At 44.5% G+C, this 21,361-nt stretch overlaps 1 protein-coding gene across 1 annotated transcript in view; it reads right to left on the bottom strand.

Moving 5' to 3' along the window:
* Window positions 1-21,361, bottom strand: part of LOC146041723 (sialoadhesin-like) — a 74,657-nt gene that overhangs the window by 20,176 nt on the left and 33,120 nt on the right. Inside the window, exons 4-5 of the mRNA XM_083161638.1 lie at window positions 4,502-4,756; window positions 1,849-2,079 (exon numbers count right to left, since the gene is read on the bottom strand). Of these exons, the coding sequence (XP_083017764.1) occupies window positions 1,849-2,079; window positions 4,502-4,756 (486 nt within the window). The remainder of the gene's footprint in view (window positions 1-1,848; window positions 2,080-4,501; window positions 4,757-21,361) is intronic.

Genomic DNA, 21,361 nt, shown 5'->3' with positions numbered 1-21,361 from the left:
TTGATTGCAATATTTGAGCCCCTTAACAGGGTACTTCACTGTTATCTCCCAAGATAAAAATCCCTGTAGAATACGTACCCAATAAATAAACAATTTAGAGATGATACTGAAAGAAGAGGACATGGAGCATATACTTACGGATCGCCTGATACTCCTCCTCCTAAATTCAATATCATTCAATCCAGCCTAATCAACATATCCTCAATATTTTTGTTATGTTTTAAATACTCGTCACACGTTCTCACATATTCTTAATAATGAAAGGTCACTTAGTGACAGTCTAACATGTCACGAGAATCCAGTAAACACAATACTGTAAGTCACCTTATTTGTCGTTATACATTACTTGCATGTCATTCTCATTTGTATGACATGTAACTCCATGCTATTAAGACACCGTTAGCACCTCACTGGTATCACATCTCAGTACACGTAATAAATCTTTGTGCGAAACCAGTAAAAAATAACTATCACGATTATAAATCAGTAATTTTTTAGAATACATACACACCCACCAATTCTATAAGTGAAGTATATGCATGTTTTTTTCACCGATTGTTTTTCACTTTCTTTCTTTGCAGTGTATGAAGCACTTCATACATCACACTCACACTGTCATATTCTTTCACATCCTCACCATAAAAAATTACAGGATAGTGTTTCCCCTCTTGACAAAACATATAACCAAGTGTTAGCCATATTAATGAATCTTCATAGATAGTGAGTGCAAAATACCCGATAAAACTTAACATCCATCTCTATATAACAAACAAATGGGGCACCGGAATATGAAAGATTTAATCCTTAAAATGCGGTACAATCTAATAAAAACGATAATCCAGCAGCGGTAATACAGTATTTACCAATGACAAATGGTCTGGGACACACACCCCCGTATCTCATGAATATTCATGAGAACAGAGTATATCACTGACCCTTTGACGCCCATCCAGTTGGCCTTGAGAAAGCTCTGTGCGAAACGCGCGTCGGCGTTCCACGTGAGCAGGGGCAAATGTTACATTGTATCAAATGTATTTACTGTTGATTGCCTAGATAGGGAAAGTTTGGTGCCCGCATCCTCCGTTCCAAGGCGCTTATACAGGCTTTGAGCCGGCGCCACTAGTGACTCACATCAGTGAGAACACACATGCTGTGGTATATCTCACCCACACAGCAGGGCAGATCTCTGCCAGACCGGGCACTGGTTGCACAGAGTAGGATTATTCACCTCCGTTTATATGTACAATGCCGAGAGGTGTGTGCATCTGCCAGTTCTAAGCGCTCACACAGGCTCTAGCCGGCGCTGCTATTGATCCACAGCAGTGAGATCATAGATGCTGCGGGAATTCACCCGCACGGCAAGGCAGATTCCTGCCTGACTGGATTTTGACTGCACTGAGGATTGTTTTTACCTCCATCCGTGCATACAGTGTAGAGTGAGGGATCAGAATGGCCGGGACGCCCTCCGTGTCTGATTCTCCCAGCACTCAGCCACCACACAGTCAATAAAGTGCACTAACATTCATTTTAATAAAGAAAGCACAGTGGCACAGTCCCTATCTTTGCTCATATACTTGTCAATTAGATACAATGAACATTTCTCCTCTGCCACGTCAGGATAATCATATCCTTTTTAGATTGTCCACCGGTGTTATATGTTATACGTATGTTTTTAAGTATCTTGCATTCTTAAATAATAGTAATAAAGGTTAATTTTTATTTTCATTTTTCTTTAAAGTGCATCACATAGAGACTTGATCTTTCTGTAACCCCAATTGTTCAATTTAGAGTTCTCAAAAATGATCAGGAAACTGCGGGTTGGATCACTTATGTTCCAGGATTACTGACCCTCAATGTAGACCTCTTCAGAGGGGGAACTTCCGGCTTTGTTGTGTGCGATACAAGAGTATATTCCGTTATTCTCCATAGTGCTTTTTACCAGCAGGGTCTGTTCAGTTTTATTTGGTAGCAAAAATTTATCCTTCATCCAGCTGTAGTGAGTCATGTACGGTCTGCTCCTCAGGAACTCACACCTCAGCTCAGTGACTCCGTCTTTGGGTTCTGATCGAAGAATGTGAACTTTGAACAGAACAGAAGAGTTGACCATAGTAAGATACTGTACATGGAGCAGAACCATCATGCTTTCTAACTCTTGCAGTATAATGTACTGTAGTTCATTTTGTTATGCAATTTTAGAAGAAAATCATTGGAGCTGCGTCACAATTTTAGAATATTGTAGAGTTAAGTAATTACTTTATTAAAATTTTCATTAATTACAAAATGGAGGGAGTCGCTTTTTTTATAAACCCTCTGACTGTCACAGGTGTGTAGGGGTGATAATGACCCAGGGGCCCGGTCCAGCCATTGAGTGGGACAAATGTGGAGGCGTATTCAGCAAGATACCTTATCTGGTGCGATAATCGGTCAACATCAGCACCACTCTTACAACACAGTAAATTCTAAAACATAATAAGTTATTACAGTAAAATGCAAAAGAGGCCTATAGGCAAAACATATTATCATTGTGTACATTAATCACAGAATTAGCTACTTGTTTAGTTTCACGGTGCCCGGTATATCGTATGCGAAATCGGCCAATATATCGGATGTGATATTGGCCGATACATCAATGTGATCCGATGCAATTTTTTCCTGTTCATAACTCCACTATCCACTACGCATGGAGTTGATTTTATATAGTGTGGCGAGCGGACGCGGATTACTGCGCTCGCCACACTATGAAAAATCAACTCCATGCATAGTGGATAGTGGGGTTATGAACAGGTAAAAAAATCGCACCGGATCGCATCCGATATATCGGCCGATATCACATCCGATATATCGGGTGCCGTGAAACTAAACAATTACCCAGAATAATACATTTAAACACATCGGCCCTGATTCTGGTTGACTCGGTAAGCTGCGAAGCTCGCAGTTTACCAAATCTCAGAGGAATCTCCCCTCGCACGACCTGCTGGCAGAGAAGTAATTCGATGGTCGACAACCATCGAATGATTTATTCAGGCCATGCAAATATAAGTCAGATTGACTTATATAGGCTGACGTCACATGGCACACCTCCTTCCGCCTGCATTCCCATGGGAACGCCTAGCATTTTCATAGAAATGAAATAGCATGCAACTTTATCACATTTTCCAAAATCGCACCATATCGCACTTTTTAAAATCGCATTTTTGCCACAAATTCACATATTTAATGAGATGTGAATTTGCAGCAAAATCATTCAATGTGGTGCGATATTGTGCAACACAATATAATGCGGGGCATTAATGGGCCCCCTTGGACTTGTAGTCCACCTGTAAGAAGAATGTAATAAAATCCCACACACACAGAGAAAAGTAAAAGTTTATTAAACACACATTAATTTTACACCTCTACTTACACCAGGCTCCAGCGCAGACTCTCTACGCACTGACTGCGGGGTGAGCCGGCTGCCTCCGATGTACTGACAGCGGAGGATCGCGCTGTCAGAGTGCTTTAGATGCACTCAGTCATCCCTGATTGGCTGTAGGCATCTCCATAGAGATGCCTACAGCCAATCAGGGCTGAGTACATCTAAAGTAGTGAAAGCGCGATCCTCAGTACATCAGAGGCAACTGGCTGCTGCATGTGAGAGGGGAGAGTCTGTGCTGGAGCCAGGTGTTGTAAGTAGAGGTGTAAAATGAAGGTGTGTTTAATAAACTTTTAATTTTCTCTGTGTGTGTGTTTTTATTGTTGGGTCTCCACTACCCCTGGTACCCTGTCCAGGGCTGACCAGCCACGGTGAGCAAGATACAGCTGGCGGACCTTATGTAAAAAGTGTCCCACTGCTGTGGCATGACACCGCGGGCTGTTGGAGCTTGGTGCTGGTTCCAAAATACGTTTTTTTTGTACCCCATATTTTTGTAACCAGGACCGGTCCAAGAGTCCGAGGCTGGTTTCAGAAATACGGGGGACCCCTACACTTTTTGTCCCCCATATTTTTGGAACCAGGTCCGGCTCAATAAGCTCAGGGCTGGTTATGCTCAGGAAGGGGGTACCCACGCCTTTTTTTTTTTTTACTTTTACACATTTTTAAAGACAGAACCATGCACAAATCACAATGATCTGTGCATGGTTCTGTCAATTTAGACTGTCAGAACCTGGTCTATTTTATTGGCGATTTTTGGTAATGTTTACTGCAAATCGCACCCTATTACTTCTGCGATTTTCGGAAAATTTTTACCAAAAATCGCACTTTTCAAGAAAATCACACCCTATTACATTTCGCCCTGGGTGTTCCCATAGGCAACACCCGGGCTCGCTGCCCCATGTGAAAGGCCCAGCGGCATTGTAAATCATGACAGCTGTTCGCACAGTGGACTTGCACATGCTCAAAAAAGACACAGGAGCAGTCCATCAACCATCAGAACGGGTCAAATCATCCCCAATCCGAATGGAACAGAATGACCCCCATCATGTATAGAGAATGTATATGTAAGTGCTGATTTTGTATACATACATGGCACAGGAATCTCTGTTAGCACTGACTCTCCGATACCCACGGCATTTCTTGCAGCACAGGAATAGGGCTTAGTGTCCCATGTCACGTTTGTCACTATAATTGCTTTTGTTTGGATATGTAATTTAGTTTTATTTTCCCCTTTGTACCATTCATATCTAGATACGGCCGGCTTAGATTTGCTGCCTACGCATGTTAAATACGCATCACTTAGCAGCATTCGTGTAGTTGTGACAGTCACATCTTTCGGTGGGACTGTGAACAGAAAAACATTATGATGAAATTCACTGTAAAAAAAAACACCTTAAACTCTATAGAAACTTCAACAAAGTCATTGTTATAGTAATCACGTGACAGAACCATCCTCAAATATAATATGTGCAGATTCAGGCCAAGATTTCTTTCTATATGATAAGTTAAAGAGTGTGTGTGTGCGTGTGTGCGTGTGTGCATGTCTGTCGCATTGCAGACACACCGTGGCACTCAGAGCCACCAACTTCAGCATCAAGATACCTCTGGACCCGGTGGTGTGCATGTCGAAGCCGTATTTGGGAAATTTCACTTAGAAATTTAAAAAACCACCAAGTTTTAATTTGCCTTCACTGATAATCTTGGAACAAGATAGACAATCTGGGAAACTGTTGACGAAGGAACAACTCCACACCTGATTTTATTGCTGTCATTGAGTATGAATGCTGCTGTACACACTAGGCGATGATGGCTCATATATGAGCCATCATCGCTAGTGTGCTGGTAAAACAAGCAGATGGACCACCTCGCTGGCGATGATGCGGGAGCACGCATCATCACTAGTCGGGGATCGGGGGCCCATACACACTAATTGATTTTCAGCTGAAAATCGTCAAAACAGCTGTTTTGACCGATTTTCAGTTGAAAATCGTCAAGTGTGTATGGGCCTGGGCTGAAAGATGTGCGGCTTTCAGCCCGGCTGGACGCCCCCCTCCCCCTGTTGCCACACCACCCCCGCTATCATGCTCAGAAGTAGCAGCAGCATACTCACCGTGCCGTCAACGCCGCCCCGCTGTCACGCTCGGCTGGCTCCCTGCAGCGCTTCACCGTCCGACAACACACACACAGGCTGTGCACTCCGCCCCTCCCGGCCTGCTCGCCCCACCCCCCAGTCTGCTCAACACGGAGATTACTTGCCCTGGCCACCAATGCTTTATTTTTAAGCCATTAATGTATACATTGCTGGCACAGGCCAGCAATGTATATGTTATTGGTACCACTGGACACCAATGATCTATTAGCCAGTAATATATACATTGCTGGCACAGGCCAGCAATGTATATGTTATTGGTACCACTGGGCACCAATGATATTCATAAGCCAGAAATATATACATTGCTGGCATGTGCCAGCAATGTATATATCACTGGCACCACTGGGCACCAATGACATTAATAAGGCAGTAATATATAGATTGCTGGCACATGCCAGCAATCTATATATCACTGGCACCACTGGGCACCAAAGACATTCTTATGCCAGTAATATATACATTGCTGGCATGTGCCAGCAATGTATATATCACTGGCACCACTGGGCACCATTGACATTAATAAGGCAGTAATATATAGATTGCTGGCACATGCCAGCAATATATATATCACTGGCACCACTGGGCACCAATGATATTCATAAGCCAGTAATATATACATTGCTGGCATGTGCCAGCAATGTATATATCACTGGCACCACTGGGCACCAATGACATTAATAAGGCAGTAATATATAGATTGCTGGCACATGCCAGCAATCTATATACTACTGGCACCACTGCCCACCAATGATTATTTACTGAATTTATTAGTCAGTAATATATACCTGTCTATTTCAAATGACGCGCCAGCTCGAGACTCCTGAGCCAATCTGAGCTGGCGGCCCAGCAACCAATCAGATGCTGCCAGGCTGCGAGATTCAATTGGCTTGCGAGTCACGAGCCAGCACATAATTTCAAATAGCCGCGCCACGGACGGATAGAACTGTTCTGAGACATCTGGGTTTCCCACCGCTATGCCCTGGCTGTATCCCTGGCAAAGAGCATGTAACCCCTGGCAAAGATCAAGAAAGCCCTAGCTGGCAGCGTAGGGTGGGGTTTACCTGATCGCTGGGCTCCAAATATACGCAGCCCTGCGATTAGTTCTGAATCAGGCCCCAAGAACAGAAATGCACTAAATACAATGGCCTCTGCTCCCGCCCTTGGAATTCAAACCCCGCCCATTATGTAAATAGCCTTTTAATGAAAGATTTTCAGCAAAGTCTTTCGCCTTCTGAAAATCTTTTGCTCTTTGGGGAAAATAGTTCAGTGTGTACACACTATAACATTATGGTGAAGGCTTTTAACAATTAGGAATAATTGAGCATATACATAGATCACAAAACACACACACACACGTACACATTGTACACGCACGCACACACAGTACACCCAGGGGCGGATCCAGGACAAAATGACAGGGGGGGCACTATGATAAAAGAGGGTTTAGGTGGGGGAGTGGCGGTGTTAGTGGTGCCAGTGTACATGCTAAGAGAGTGGCAGAGAGAGGGTGTAAATGGGATTAAAAATAGGCCTTGGCATTTAAAGTATACAGGACCACCATGGCGACAAAAGCGAAGTATGTAGATGTGCGCGCGCTGAAGGCGCGCTCCAGAAAAGGGGATGTGGCCACTCAACAGGGGGCATGTCCTTGAGTGTAGTGTACCACACCATATACAACTTCTACACATTATGCAACAAAATACTAGACCCCATTATACTTGCCCCTACACATGATGCCAAATGGAATGAGCCAAAATTCACATAATGCCAAATGGATTGTGTCAAAATTCACATAATGCCACACAGATTGAGCCAAAATTCACATAATGCCACACGGATTGAGCCAAAATTCACATAATGCCACACGGATTGAGCCAAAATTCACATAATGCAACACGGATTGAGCCAAAATTCACATAATGCCACATGGATTGAGCCAAAATTCACATAATGCCACATGGATTGAGCCAAAATTCACATAATGCCACACAGATTAAGCCAAAATTCACAATACGCTTCATAAACAGGGACATTGTCCGCCAAAGGCGCGCATTAAACATTTACACCATAATGTCCATTACACGTTAAGTTATACGCTATTATGTCCATTATGTATTATGCCAAACACCATAATGCCTATTAAAAATTATGCTACATAAGTGCTGCTTATCTACATGCTCATTGCCAAGGGTTCCATGCTCATTGCCAGAGGTTCCATGCTCGTTGCCATGTGGCATTACCTGCTCATTGCCAACAACATGCTCGCGGTAAATGGGGGACAGCCACCACCAGGCAGAAGTGATAGCCACTGACAGTGGCAGAGCCTGGCTGTATTCAGAGCACTGCAGGTCCCGGCTATTTGAAATAATACCCCTTTCACACCAGAAAATGCATTCCCAGGTTGGCCCCTTTTACAAGCCTAGTCCCTGCATTTTCTGGTGTGAGGGGGAGAGAACCCCCCCTCCCCCCCCTTTAACCACTTTAATTTAATTCACTAGATTGTAAGCTCCTCCGAGCAGGGCCCTCTTCCCTCCTGTTGTCAAAGCCCACTTCTCTTCACATTTCACTCACAGCTCTCCTATACTCCAACACTCACTGACCATCTTCGTCTGCATACTCATCTCCATCATCGGCCTCAAGCCTCTAGTTGTATGTTGACTGTCCTCACTACTTATATTTAAGCTGTAATGTGTATTGAACTGTGGCGCTCTTTATTTATACTCTATTTATGTTATTTATTCAATGTAATACTGTTTTGTCTCCCTGTACTGTTCCTTTGTACGGCGCTGTGGTGCCTTATAAATAAAATGATAATAAAATTATAATAACCAGTTATCTCAATTAACCGGCTATATCTTCGGAGCCAACTGACCCATTTACATGAGACAAGTATCATATTGAAGAACTTTTGAGTGGGCTTTGAATGATTTTGGTCCAGTGAAACTGGAACATTTGGTTCCAGAGTAATCTGACCTCAAAGAACATGAACAGCCATGAAATTACATTTCAAAAATAAAAAAATCGGTTTACACGCAATATCTCTGGAACCGATTGACCGATATGGACCAGCCTGGTATCATATTGAAGGCCCAGCAATTTGGCATCACAAGCTTCTGTGATGCCAGGGGGGGAACTGGCAGCCGCCGGAACCGGGTGTGGTCGGAATTAAAGGGGCCCATATTATCCTATGGGTAAAATGTTACAGCTTTGCCAGGCGATATCTCCGGTTCCCGGGGGGCTAGAGCAACGGGGCTGGGCTCTTTGGAGAGCCCGGGTGCCCTCCCCCTTGAATCTGCTAATGAGTACACCACATATGCACACATAGCACACAACACACACATATATACGTAGTGCACCTCACACACTTACACATTGGACAGATACACACAACAAAACACACACAAAACACACCACATGCAGTACAACACAAACCCATATACATTACAGCACACACCCAAAAACAGTACAACAAACACACAGAACACACACACTTAAACATTGTGCAGATACAGAAAAACACACAGAACAAACACACTTAAGCATTGCCAGGATACGCACAGCACACCACACACACATATATGTAGCACACCTCACATTCGGCAGATACACATAACACACCACTCACGGTACAACACACACCCACATTCACTTCAACACGCACCCAAAAACAGTACAATATACAGAACACACACAAACATTGCAAAGATACACACAGCACACCACACACACACACACACACACAAACATTTATACGTAGCACACCTTACGTACTTACACATTGGGCAGATACACACAACACACATAACATACCTCTAACAGCACAATACACACCGAACATTCACCACACACACCCAAAAAACAGTACAACACACAAAACACACACTTAAACACTGCACAGATACACAAAGGCACAACTCACATACACTTACTGTATATACATAGCACACCACACACACTTACGCATTGGTAAGATACATACAACACAACACACACAACCACATACACTACAACACACACACACACACACACACACAAAATCAGTACAACACACACAAACACATAAAAAAATTGCCATTTATTTAACAGTCTGTACCGGCAAATAAAAACTGTTCCTAATGTACCGTTTTTTCTTTTTTTTCCCCATATTCGTCTCTGCGCTCCCCGGCCAGTTGCACTGAGAAATCTATGTTCTGGCCAATGCACCCGGTGTTCAATACAAAGTGGGTACACTGCACTCACCCTGTTAGTCAGTTGGATATCAGGCACTGCTCTGCCTTAAGGGTTTCCCAGACTCTTTTGGTTCATAGATAATGTTTGGTCAATGGCCATGAGCGCTGCATGTATTTGTTTGAATGTTATGAGTGTAAGAAGTTGAAGAATAAAACTGAGATGAAGATTTGTCACGTTATTGTGTACAATTTACTCAATAAATTGTCAAATAAATATGTGTACATAGAAGTACAATCAAGAAATGAAAGTAGTATTAAAAAATAAATTCTGAATCAAACTGATAATTGTTTGGAAGGGGGTGGGTTGCGAAAAAAATCTATAGGTGGAGGGGGTATGGATATTGTGGGCATAATTGGTGTTTGGTACTCCTACAGGGGGTCCCCAGTTGATGAGAAATTTTCACTACAGTGTCACCGTAGGGGGATTTCCAATTGGGGTTCAGGTGGTCTTTTAGGGACCCCTTTACAATCCCGTTGGTCTCTTCTCCTGGAGCCTACGGTCTCCCTCAGTGATTGATTATCAGTAAGGGAGACCATAGGCTCAAGGAGAAGAGACCTACGGGTAAAAACGTTTTTACCTACACCTTGACAAAGGGGAAAGTGCCCAAAACGTTGGTTTGGTCACGCTTGAATACAGTTTTTTGAAAAAACCTATGAGTGCCGCTGTTTGTACTACATCATCTACTACTTCATACCCGGATGGCACCGAGGTGGCTGGATAAAGAAAGTTGGGTACTTGTGTATTTTGGCGGCGCTCATCGCATCGCATACCATAACGCATACGATGGTATGCGATGCAACGCGATATCGTACGATAGTGCACGATGGCATACAATTTAGAAATTTTATGCCATTGTACATGGCATACAATGCCATACGATGCGATGCGATGCGATTAAACATTGTATAAGCACCCTAATGGGTGCTTATACAATGTTAAGCACCCAAATGGGTGCTTACAATGTTAAATGCACCCCCACGCCACCCCCCCACTATAAACGTGAACCCGAAGCGTGGCGAGCGCAGCGAGCCCGCGAGGGGCGGCGGTACACGTCCTACGACCTTTTCATACCCCCACTATCCACGTCGGCGTGGAGTTGAGAATAGAATAGTGTGGCGAGCGCAGCGAGCCACCGAGCCCGAAGCGCGGCGAGCGCAGCGTGCCCCGCAAGGGGACGCGGATACCTGTGAAGCCCGCGAAGGGACGCGTTTACCTGTGAAGGTATCCGCTGCGCTCGCCACGCTTCGGGCTGGAGGCACCCACGTCTATTTAATACAGTATTTTGGAGTGCCGGACAGAACCAGCTGTATATATATATATATATATATATATATATATATATATATATATATATACTTTTTGTAAGTAGATGCATGCGGTCAAGGTTCTGAACATATTGGATGGTGTCTTGAATTACGATGGCGCCACCCTTGTCCGCTGGACGTATAATAATCTCTGTTCTATTAGACAGATGTTGTAGTGCTTTTCTCTCAGCGGGGTTCAGGTTGGAAAAGGACACTCTGGACAGAGAATAAAACTTAGTAATGGAATCGCCTAAAAGCCTAGAGAAGGATTTAATAGCAGGATTGAATGATTGTGGATCAAAGGACGATTTTGCATGTTTTCTCAGGAACAGAATGGCCCTTATTCTGATTGACGCGTACTTTACCGCATACTTTCGGATCGCGTCTTTACGGCGTCTGCGCATGCGTGGAGAACGCAACGCGCATGTGCCACGCATTGACTCCGTACCTGTTCGGGCAAATCCCGTACAAAACTGTGCACCGCAATCAGTCGGGAAATATGGGCGTATTATGGGCGTCATGCGGAATGACACATGGGCGTAGTTTCAAAGTGGGCAAAACGGGGCGGAAACATGGGCGGACACGGGGGAGTACACTTATGTTGGGGGGCGTACATTCGGATAGCACTCCGAATGCACGCGACCAAAAAGGGCAGAAATGTGCGGTGTCCACAAGTGTACTATTGCTTTGCGGACACCACTCGTTCATGCGGTAGGCGAACGTACCGCCTAATGACTACAAGCATTAACACCTGAACCCAATAGAATCGACTCCTTTACTCATTACTCACTAATAGGACGCTTGTCAGTGCTTTAATTGAAACCATTGCTGCTTCAATTGCTGTAAGGGTTAATGTGTGCAATGCATGTGTTAGGCATGCTTGTAAGGATATATTGGCATCTAATTGATTCCAATTCCAAATAAGAAGTTTTTTATGAGGATAGGTAATTGAATAAGTGGGTCATGTGATGTATTGCAGAAGATACATAATAGTGGGTTGTTTGGCGTAAATACTCCGCTTACGTGCGGTAGCACCGCTTGGCTCCCGTTCGGATGCGGTATTCCCGAGCATACTCTGTAATACTCTGTAATACCGTGCAGAATCTGAGTGTTTCCCCCGCACACGCATGGTTTGTATGTCGTCCGTAAACACGCCCTGTTCTTAAAGAGTGAGTCCGTCCGAATGCGGAGGACACGTGGGCGTTTCTACGGACGATGGCCGCACGCGGCAAAACACCGTGGCGTACGGACCGCTCCGTAAGAATGCGGGAATATCCGCACCGATCAGAATAAGGGCTGTGAGGATCATTGGACACAAAATTGGAATGTTGGAAATGCTCTTTTACACGCATGGATCTGTCAAACTTGTGAAGGTCCACTTTCCAATTGAAGTCATCATGACGATTAGTGGAAACAAATGAAAGTCCCCGATTTAAGACATGCAATTCATCTTTTGATATAGGGTGAGTATTTAAGTTGAAAATTAAGGTTTTTTTTTTTGTTTGAGGGTGGCTTTACGGATACGGGTGTTCTGTCCTCCCCTCCTCTTTTATCTTGTCCATGCAGATCCAGGTTGGAACGTGTGGCCCGTCCTAAAGGGATTCTCGGCTGGACGCTGTTATCATCTGAGTGCTCTTGGACAAAATCACTATCATTTGTGTACCTTGATTGGTCCCTGTGTGGACGCGGTTTTCTGAAGTTTGACCTGCCATGCGGTCATTGGGGTTCTGTCCCATTAAGCCACCGATATACTCTACATTCCTCGTAATCGGCTTGGACGATATTACATTTTTTCTTTTTAAATAAATAAAAATAAAGTCGGTTTTGTACTGCTCAATCTGGGTTTGTAACTTTTTCCAGAGGCCTGGGTTAGTTTTATCATCTATAATGGATTTATGTGCGATACCGGTCTCACCAATTTTAACTCTGGTAGTCTCCAAGGTTTTGCCAGATTCTTCAATGACCAAGATCATCAGATCTTGGCTGCACTTGTTAAGTATGGAGATCCATTTCAGGCAAAAATCCGGATTGTTCCTACCGATGGTCGGTATATTGCTTATTCTGAACCCCCGCAGAATCATCAAATAGAGTGGAGCCATGTAAAAGAAAGTCTATTTCTTTTTTCTGTTATTTGTGCAATATGTTATAAACATCTTCTCCGGTTTTATTGGATGAAGTGTTGTCAACCTGTTCCTTAAAAAGAATAGCTTGAGCATGTTCTTGGGAGAAAGAGAAGGTCTCGTCCAAATGCTTTTGTATTTCCTGAAACGTTATCACTCCAGTAGCCATAGCATCCATTTGTCTCCACCAAGAGGAAAAGTGACAAGTGCAATAAAGTGCAGTGTGCCAAAAGTGCTGGCTCGGTGTTGCAAAAATTGCACGGTGATGGAAAAAGTATTCCGTTTAACTTGATGCAGTCTCACAGTAGTAATTTTTGTAAAAAATGGGTCAAATGACACAATGCTCTTCGGGTGCCTCAACACTTAGGGCGGTATTCAATGACTTTTATTGCCAGTCACGGCGATACTGTTTTTAGATTCGCCATCAATTCGCCGGCTATTTTGAGGCGATTCGCCATGCATGGGGATTTGCCAGGACTAGCCGGGACTCGACGAGTCACCCAATTCAACGTGGCTGAGATTCGCCGCCCCTAACGGCGAATCTCAGCCAATCCGGCGTATCCCTAAACAGCTCCATTACTGTAGTCAGTGCAGTGAAATGCAAAAAAAATGCAGCGAGTCTGCCCACACCCGCCCCCCAAGCGGTCTCTTGGCCCACCCCACTCCCGTGTGTGCAGGTCTGCCTGCACCCCCGCGAGCAGCGAGTCTGCCCGCACCCCCCCAAGCAGCGGGTCTGCGCGCATACCCCCCCCCCCAGGTAAGCGGGTCTGTACCCCCCCACTTCCCGGTGTGCAGGTCTGCCTGCACCCCCCGCAAGCAGCAAATCTGCATGCATACCACCCCCCTCAATCAGTGGGTCTGCACAACCTCCCATGAGTGGGTCTGCCCGCGCCACCCGCCCCCCCAAGTGGGTCTGGCTGCACACACCCCCCCAAGCGGATCTGCCCGCACCACCCGCGCCCCCCCAAGAGGGTCTGCTCGCACCGCCTCCCCCCCAAGCGGGTCTGCCCACCCCCCAAAACCCACTCCTGCGTGGTCTGCCTGTAAAACTACCCCCGTGAGTAGCGAATCTGCATGCATACCACCCCCCCCGGATCTGCTGGTCTGCCTACAACCCCCCCTTAAGTGGGTCTGCCCACCCCCACCCCCGCATGTGCAGGTCTGCCTGCACACCCTACCTGCAAACAGCGAGTCTGCCTGCACCCCCCCCCCCCCACCCCCGCGAGCAGCGTGTCTGGGGAGCTTCTTGTTTATACAATCATGAGGGTTCCCACCCTCTCCACCTAATAATGTTCAGCGGCGGAGAGGGTGGGAACCCTCAGCCAGGGAACATTATTAGGCAGAAAAACGCGCCATTGATCTGGTCTTTTTACCTGAATGTGGGGAGCATTTTATTCAACTCCTGGCTTTCCTTCCCCCGGTTTTGCCTAAATTGCTCCATTTATAGAAGGCTAAGAGAGTGCTTCTCTGGACCCCCCTGCACAACCACTGAGACCATCACCATGGGACGTTATCCAAACTTAGGAGTGGGAGAAATACTAGAAGGTGATACATTATATGGTCCGTTGCCCATCGCTATAATTTTCAGTTGTTGGAGTGACATCTCAGGAGACTGTGGTAATTAACATACAATTAAGCCTCTTATGCTTCAAAAAAAGCTCATTATTGGACCCTCTTCTCTCCCCTCCTATCTCCTGAGTTCCCTCTCCCCCACTGGCTGCTCCCAACTTGCTCACCTCTTTAATCTATCTCTTTCTACTGGCATCTTTCCCTCACCCTTCAAACATGCTCTGGTCTCACCTATTCTTAAAAAACCAAACCTGGACCCTTTATCTCCCACAAGCTACCGCCCTATCTCTCTCCTCCCATTTGCCTCTAAAATACTAGAACAGCTGGTTTACAGGCATCTCACCAGCTACCTGTCTGACCACTCCATCCTTGATCCCCTTCAATCTGGCTTTCGCTCACTTCACTCCACAAAGACTGCCCTAGTGAAAGTCACCAATGACCTGCTGACAGCCAAATCCAAGGGTCACTTCTCCCTGCTTATCCTTTTGGACCTATCTGTTGCCTTTGACACTCTGGATCACCCTCTCTTCCTCCACACACTCCAAAACATTGGCCTCTCTGGCACGGTCTTCAACTGGTTTTCCTCTTACCTCTCCAACCGTTCCTTCTCAGTCTCTGCCTCTGGCTCCACCTCACCACCTTGCATCCTTCATGTCGTGGTCCCTCAGGGTTCCATCCTTTAGCTTCCAATATCACCTCTATGCTAATCTTCCTCTCCTCTCCTGATCTGTCCCCCTGTCATGGTCCCTCAGGGTTCCGTCCTTGGCCCCCTTCTATTCTCCCGGTACACCTCCTCTCTGGGTGCACTCATTAACTCCTTTGGCTTCCAATATCACCTCTATGCAAATCTACCTCTCCTCTCCTGATCTGTCCCACACTGTTTTCTCTCAGGTTTCCAACTGCCTCTCTGCCATCTCCTCCTGGATGTCTGAGCGATTTCTGAAGCTCATTATGGACAAAACCGAACTTATTATCTTTCCCCCACCCAGAGATATGCCCCCTACTAATATCTATCACTGTTAACAAAACCATCACCTCCCCCGTTCCCCAACTCCGCTGCCTGGGTGTCACTCTTGACTCCTCACTCTCCATTGCACCCCACATCCAAGCCCTGGCCCATTCTTGCCGGTTCCAGTTACACAACATTGCTTGCATCAGGCCCTTTCCCTCACAGAGTGCAACTAAGCTGATCATCCACTCACTGGTCATCTCACGGCTTGACTACTGTAATGCTCTCCTCACCGGCCTCGCTCGATCCCAACTGGCTCCTCTCCAATCTGTCCCCAACTCGGCAGCCAGGCTTATCTTCCTCTCCTGCCGCTCTAATTCTGGCACTCCCCTTCAACAAAATCTGCACTGGGTCCCATTCCCCTACAGAATCCTCTTTAAACACCTCACACTCACATACAGGGCCATCTCTAATTCCATTGCTCCATATATCTCTAACCTCATCTCCATTCACACACCCTCCCACCCTCTACGGTCGGCTGACGACTGTCGTCTCTCCTCCACCCTGATCACTGCTTCCCATGCTAGAGTACAGGACTTTGCCCGTGCTGCACCCCTTCAGTGGAACGCACTCCCACGCTCCATTAGACTCCCCGACCTTGCAAAGCTTCAAACGGGCACTGAAAACTCACCTATTCATCAAAGCGTACCCTTCCACTGCATAAACTAGCTGGTTCTCCAACCCCTTGCCTGTTTACATCCTGCTATCTAGCCACCACCCACTTGCTTGCACCTCTTGTAATCTGCCAGTCTCCCCTTGCTACTAGATTGTAAGCTCCTCCGAGCAGGACCCTCTTCCCTCCTGTTGTCAAAGCCCACTTCTCTTCACATTTCACTCACAGCTCTCCTATACTCAAACACTCAGTGACCATCTTCATCTGCATACTCATCTTCATCATTGGCCTCAAGCCTCTAGTTGTATGTTGATTGAGTCTTCACTACTTATATTTAAGCTGTAATGTGTATTGAACTGTGGCGCTCTTTATTTGTACTCTATTTATGTTATTTATTCAATGTTATGCCAAGTTTTGTCTCCCTGTACTGTTCCTTTGTACGTTGCTGCGAAACACTTGTGGCGCCTTATAAATAAAATTATAATAATAATAATAAATTATATGCCTCATATTTAAAAAAAAATGTCCCAAAAGCATCATGTGTGGATATTGAAATACACCCATAACTAAGGGAATATGTTACTAATTATTTAAAAGTGGCTTATTGTTGTGGATACATAGGAATCCTGTTTTTATTCTTTAAGATCTTAATTGATATTAATTTACTATTTTTATTGTGTTGAATGTATGTACGTGTCATTGCTTGTGTTATTGTGGTTCATTGAACCTATTATATATATATATATATATATATATATATATATTTTTTTTTTAAAGAAAATTTGCCTTAATGGAAAGTAAAATAATAAAATTAAATAAAAAAATACTTTATATACAGATGGAGCCAGCCTTGTCTTTGCAGGGGATGGCGGCAGAATCGCCAGCCGCCATCCCCCGCCAGCCGCCATCTGATCTGCGAAAGGGGACGCGGGGGTCCCCACCGCCTCCCCGCACCCCCCCCCCCTAACCCTGTCCGTCTCCCTGAAGCGGAGACGGACAGGTTCCCGTCGCCCCGCCGCCCGGAAACTGAGATGCACGTGCGTGTGAGATGCAAGTGCGTCTCAGTCAGATGGAGCGCCGGGCTGCTGCCGATTCGTCAGCAAGAAGGAGCCCAGCTCCATCTGTAATTGTCTAAATATTAATTTGACCGGACAGCGCTCTCTAAAAAGAGTTACACGTAGGTTCCGTTAGGTCCCTGTGTGGTTAAATTATTTTTATTATTTTTTTGCACATTCCCTTATCAGTCACTGTCCCCTCTGTCTCCAAGCATGCTCTTGTCTCCCCTATTGCCTATCCTTGATCCTAATACCATCTCTAACTACTGACCTCACTCTTTCCTTTTACCTCCAAACTGAAGCTGACCTCAGTAAAGTTTTTAAGGCCTTCCATGCTGCTAAATCAAGGGGCCACTACTCTCTGCTTATTCTTCTTGGCCTATCTGCAACTTTTGACACTGTGGACCACCCTCTCCTGCAAATCCTTCACTCCCTTGGTCTGCATGATACTTCTCTCTTTCGGCTGTCTTCTTTCCAACAACAGTAGATGCCCCCCAAGGTTCTGATGAGACCATGTATCAATGCAACATGCAGCAATGTGACTGAGAAAGTGGAGGACAAAATATTTTATCCATGATTGCGGGTTATTATACTTATTATTTATATGGCGCCACACGGGACGTGCAGCGCACAATTACAGAGTACATATATGAGTATGTAAAGCAGGAAACAGCGACTTACAGCTGACTTCAATACAGGACAAGTACAGGGTGCATAACCATAGCTACATCAGCACGAGATAAGTTTTAGTGTGGCAGTAAACCGCAGGATTTGGTGCCATCAAAGATGGTTTAGGCAATAGTAGAGCTTAAGGGTAATCAACAATTAAAAATAATATAGAATAAAAACTAAAAAAAAATGCATATTTCAACCCTTTAAGGAAGAATTTGTCATTAGAACACAATATTGCAGCATATTTACTAAGCAGCGGATTTTCTGAAGTTCTGGCTGCTGAATTTATTAAGAGTATAACGCTGCTGTTTCCCATGTGAGATTCTTGCTGTTTGTTTTATCTCTCATTCAGAACCATCAGAAATCAGCGGTTGGGGAAAATCTGCGACTTAGTAAATATACAGTACCACATTGTGTTTAACCCCTTCCTGACAGAGCCAGTTTTTGTGTTCCTGACAGAGCCCTTTTTTTCAAATCTGACATGTCTCACTTAAGTGGGGATAACTTTTTTTTGCTTTTACTTATCCCAGTGATTTTGAGATTGTTTTTTCGTGACACATTGTACTTCAAATTAGTGGTAAATTTGGGTCGATACAGTCTGTGTTTTTTTGTGAAAAATACCAAAATGTCGTAAAAAAATGGAAAATTTAGCAATTTGCAAAATGTTAAATTTTCTGTTTGTGAGACAAATAATCATACCACTCAAAATAGTTAATAACTAACATAGACCATATGTCTACTTTATGTTTCCATCATTATTTCAACTTCCTTTTAATTTTTTTGGACACTAGGAGGATTACAATATGAATAGCAAATTCTCAAATTTTCAAGAAAATTTCAAACACTGATTTTTTTAGGGACCAGTTCAGTTCTGATGTGACTTTGAGGGACTTGTATGTGAGACACCCCCATAAATGATACCATTTCAAAAACTGCACCCCTCACAGTATTCAAAACAGCATTTTGGAAGTTTGTTAACCCTTTAGGTGTTTCACAGGAATTAAAACAAAGTGTAGGTGAAATTTCAAAATTTCATTTTTTTTGCAGATTTGCAATTTTAATACATTTTTCTAAGGAACACAGTACATTTTACTAGAGAAATGTGACTAAAAATTGATTCCCCCAATTCTTTTGTTTTCATAAATATCCTATATGTGGCCCTAGTGTGCACGTTGACCAAACCACAGGCTTCATAATAGAAGGAGCACCTACTTGATTTTGGAGCCTCCTTTTTATGAGATTATTTTTTAGGCACCATGTAGGTTTCTAGGCACCATAAGATGCTAAAAGTTAGGAACCCCCCCACAAGTGACCCCATTTTGCAAACTACACCCCTCAGGGAATTCATCTAGGGGTATAGTGTACATTTCAAACCCCCAGGGGTTTCACCAATTGTGGTACAACTGGGCAGTGAAAATGAAAAATTATTTTTTTTACACAAAAATGCAGTTCTGGCTCCAAATTTGTCATTTTCAGAAGGTATGAAGGAGACAAAGCACCCCAAAATCTGTGCCCCAATTTCTCCCGAGTACGGCAATGCCTCACATGTGACCAAAAAATACCATTTGGGTGCATGGCAGGACTCAGAAGGGAAGGAGTGATTTTTGGATTTTGCAGCTCAGATTCTGGTGGAATTTTGGTGGGTGCTATGTCGCATTAGCAAGACCCCCCAAGCACCAATACAGTGGAACCCCCCCACAAGTGACCCCATTTTGCAAACTACACCCCTCAGGGAATTCATCTAGGGGTATAGTGTACATTTCAAACCCCCAGGGGTTTCACCAATTTTGATACAACTGGGCAGTGAAAATGAAAAATTACATTTTTTTACACAAAAATGCAGTTCTGGCTCAAAATTTTTCATTTTCAGAAGGTATGAAGGAGAAAAAGCACCCCAAAATCTGTGCCCCAATTTCTCCCGAGTACGGCAATGCCTCACATGTGACCAAAAAATACCAGTTGGGTGCATGGCAGGACTCAGAAGGGAAGGAGTGATTTTTGGATTTTGCAGCACAGATTTTGGTGGAATGAATGGTGGGTGCTATGTTGCACCAATACAGTGGAACCCCCCCACAAGTCACCTCATTTTGCAAAGTACACCCCTCAGGGAATTCATCTAGGGGTATAGTGTACATTTCAAACCCCCAGGGGTTTCACCAATTTTGATACAAGTGGGCAGTGAAAATGAAAAATTACATTTTTTTACACAAAAATGCAGTTCTGGCTCAAAATTTTTCATTTTCAGAAGGTATGAAGGAGAAAAAGCACCCCAAAATATGTGCCCCAATTTCTCCCGAGTACGGCAATGCCTCACATGTGACCAAAAAATACCAGTTGGGTGCATGGCAGGACTCAGAAGGGAAGGAGTGATTTTTGGATTTTGCAGCTCAGATTCTGGTGGAATTTTGGTGGGTGCTATGTCGCATTAGCAAGACCCCCCAAGCACCAATACAGTGGAACCCCCCCACAAGTGACCCCATTTTGCAAACTACACCCCTCAGGGAATTCATCTAGGGGTATAGTGTACATTTCAAACCCCCAGGGGTTTCACCAATTTTGATACAAGTGGGCAGTGAAAATGAAAAATTACATTTTTTACACAAAAATGCAGTTCTGGCTCAAAGTTTTTCATTTTCAGAAGGTATGAAGGAGAAAAAGCACCCCAAAATCTGTGTCCCAATTTCTCCCGAGTACGGCAATGCCTCACATGTGACCAAAAAATACCATTTGGGTGCATGGCAGGACTCAGAAGGGAAGGAGTGATTTTTGGATTTTGCAGCTCAGATTCTGGTGGAATTTTGGTGGGTGCTATGTCGCATTAGCAAGACCCCCCAAGCACCAATACAGTGGAACCCCCCCACAAGTGACCCCATTTTGCAAACTACACCCCTCAGGGAATTCATCTAGGGGTATAGTGTACATTTCAAACCCCCAGGGGTTTCACCAATTTTGATACAACTGGGCAGTGAAAATGAAAAATTACATTTTTTTACACAAAAATGCAGTTCTGGCTCAAAATTTTTCATTTTCAGAAGGTATGAAGGAGAAAAAGCACCCCAAAATCTGTGCCCCAATTTCTCCCGAGTACGGCAATGCCTCACATGTGACCAAAAAATACCAGTTGGGTGCATGGCAGGACTCAGAAGGGAAGGAGTGATTTTTGGATTTTGCAGCACAGATTTTGGTGGAATGAATGGTGGGTGCTATGTTGCACCAATACAGTGG

This window comes from Crinia signifera, chromosome 19 (genome assembly GCF_055691185.1).
Source record: "Crinia signifera chromosome 19, ASM5569118v1, whole genome shotgun sequence".
In the NCBI taxonomy this organism is placed as follows: Eukaryota; Metazoa; Chordata; class Amphibia; order Anura; family Myobatrachidae; genus Crinia; species Crinia signifera.
This window is presented reverse-complemented; position numbering and strand designations above follow the sequence as displayed.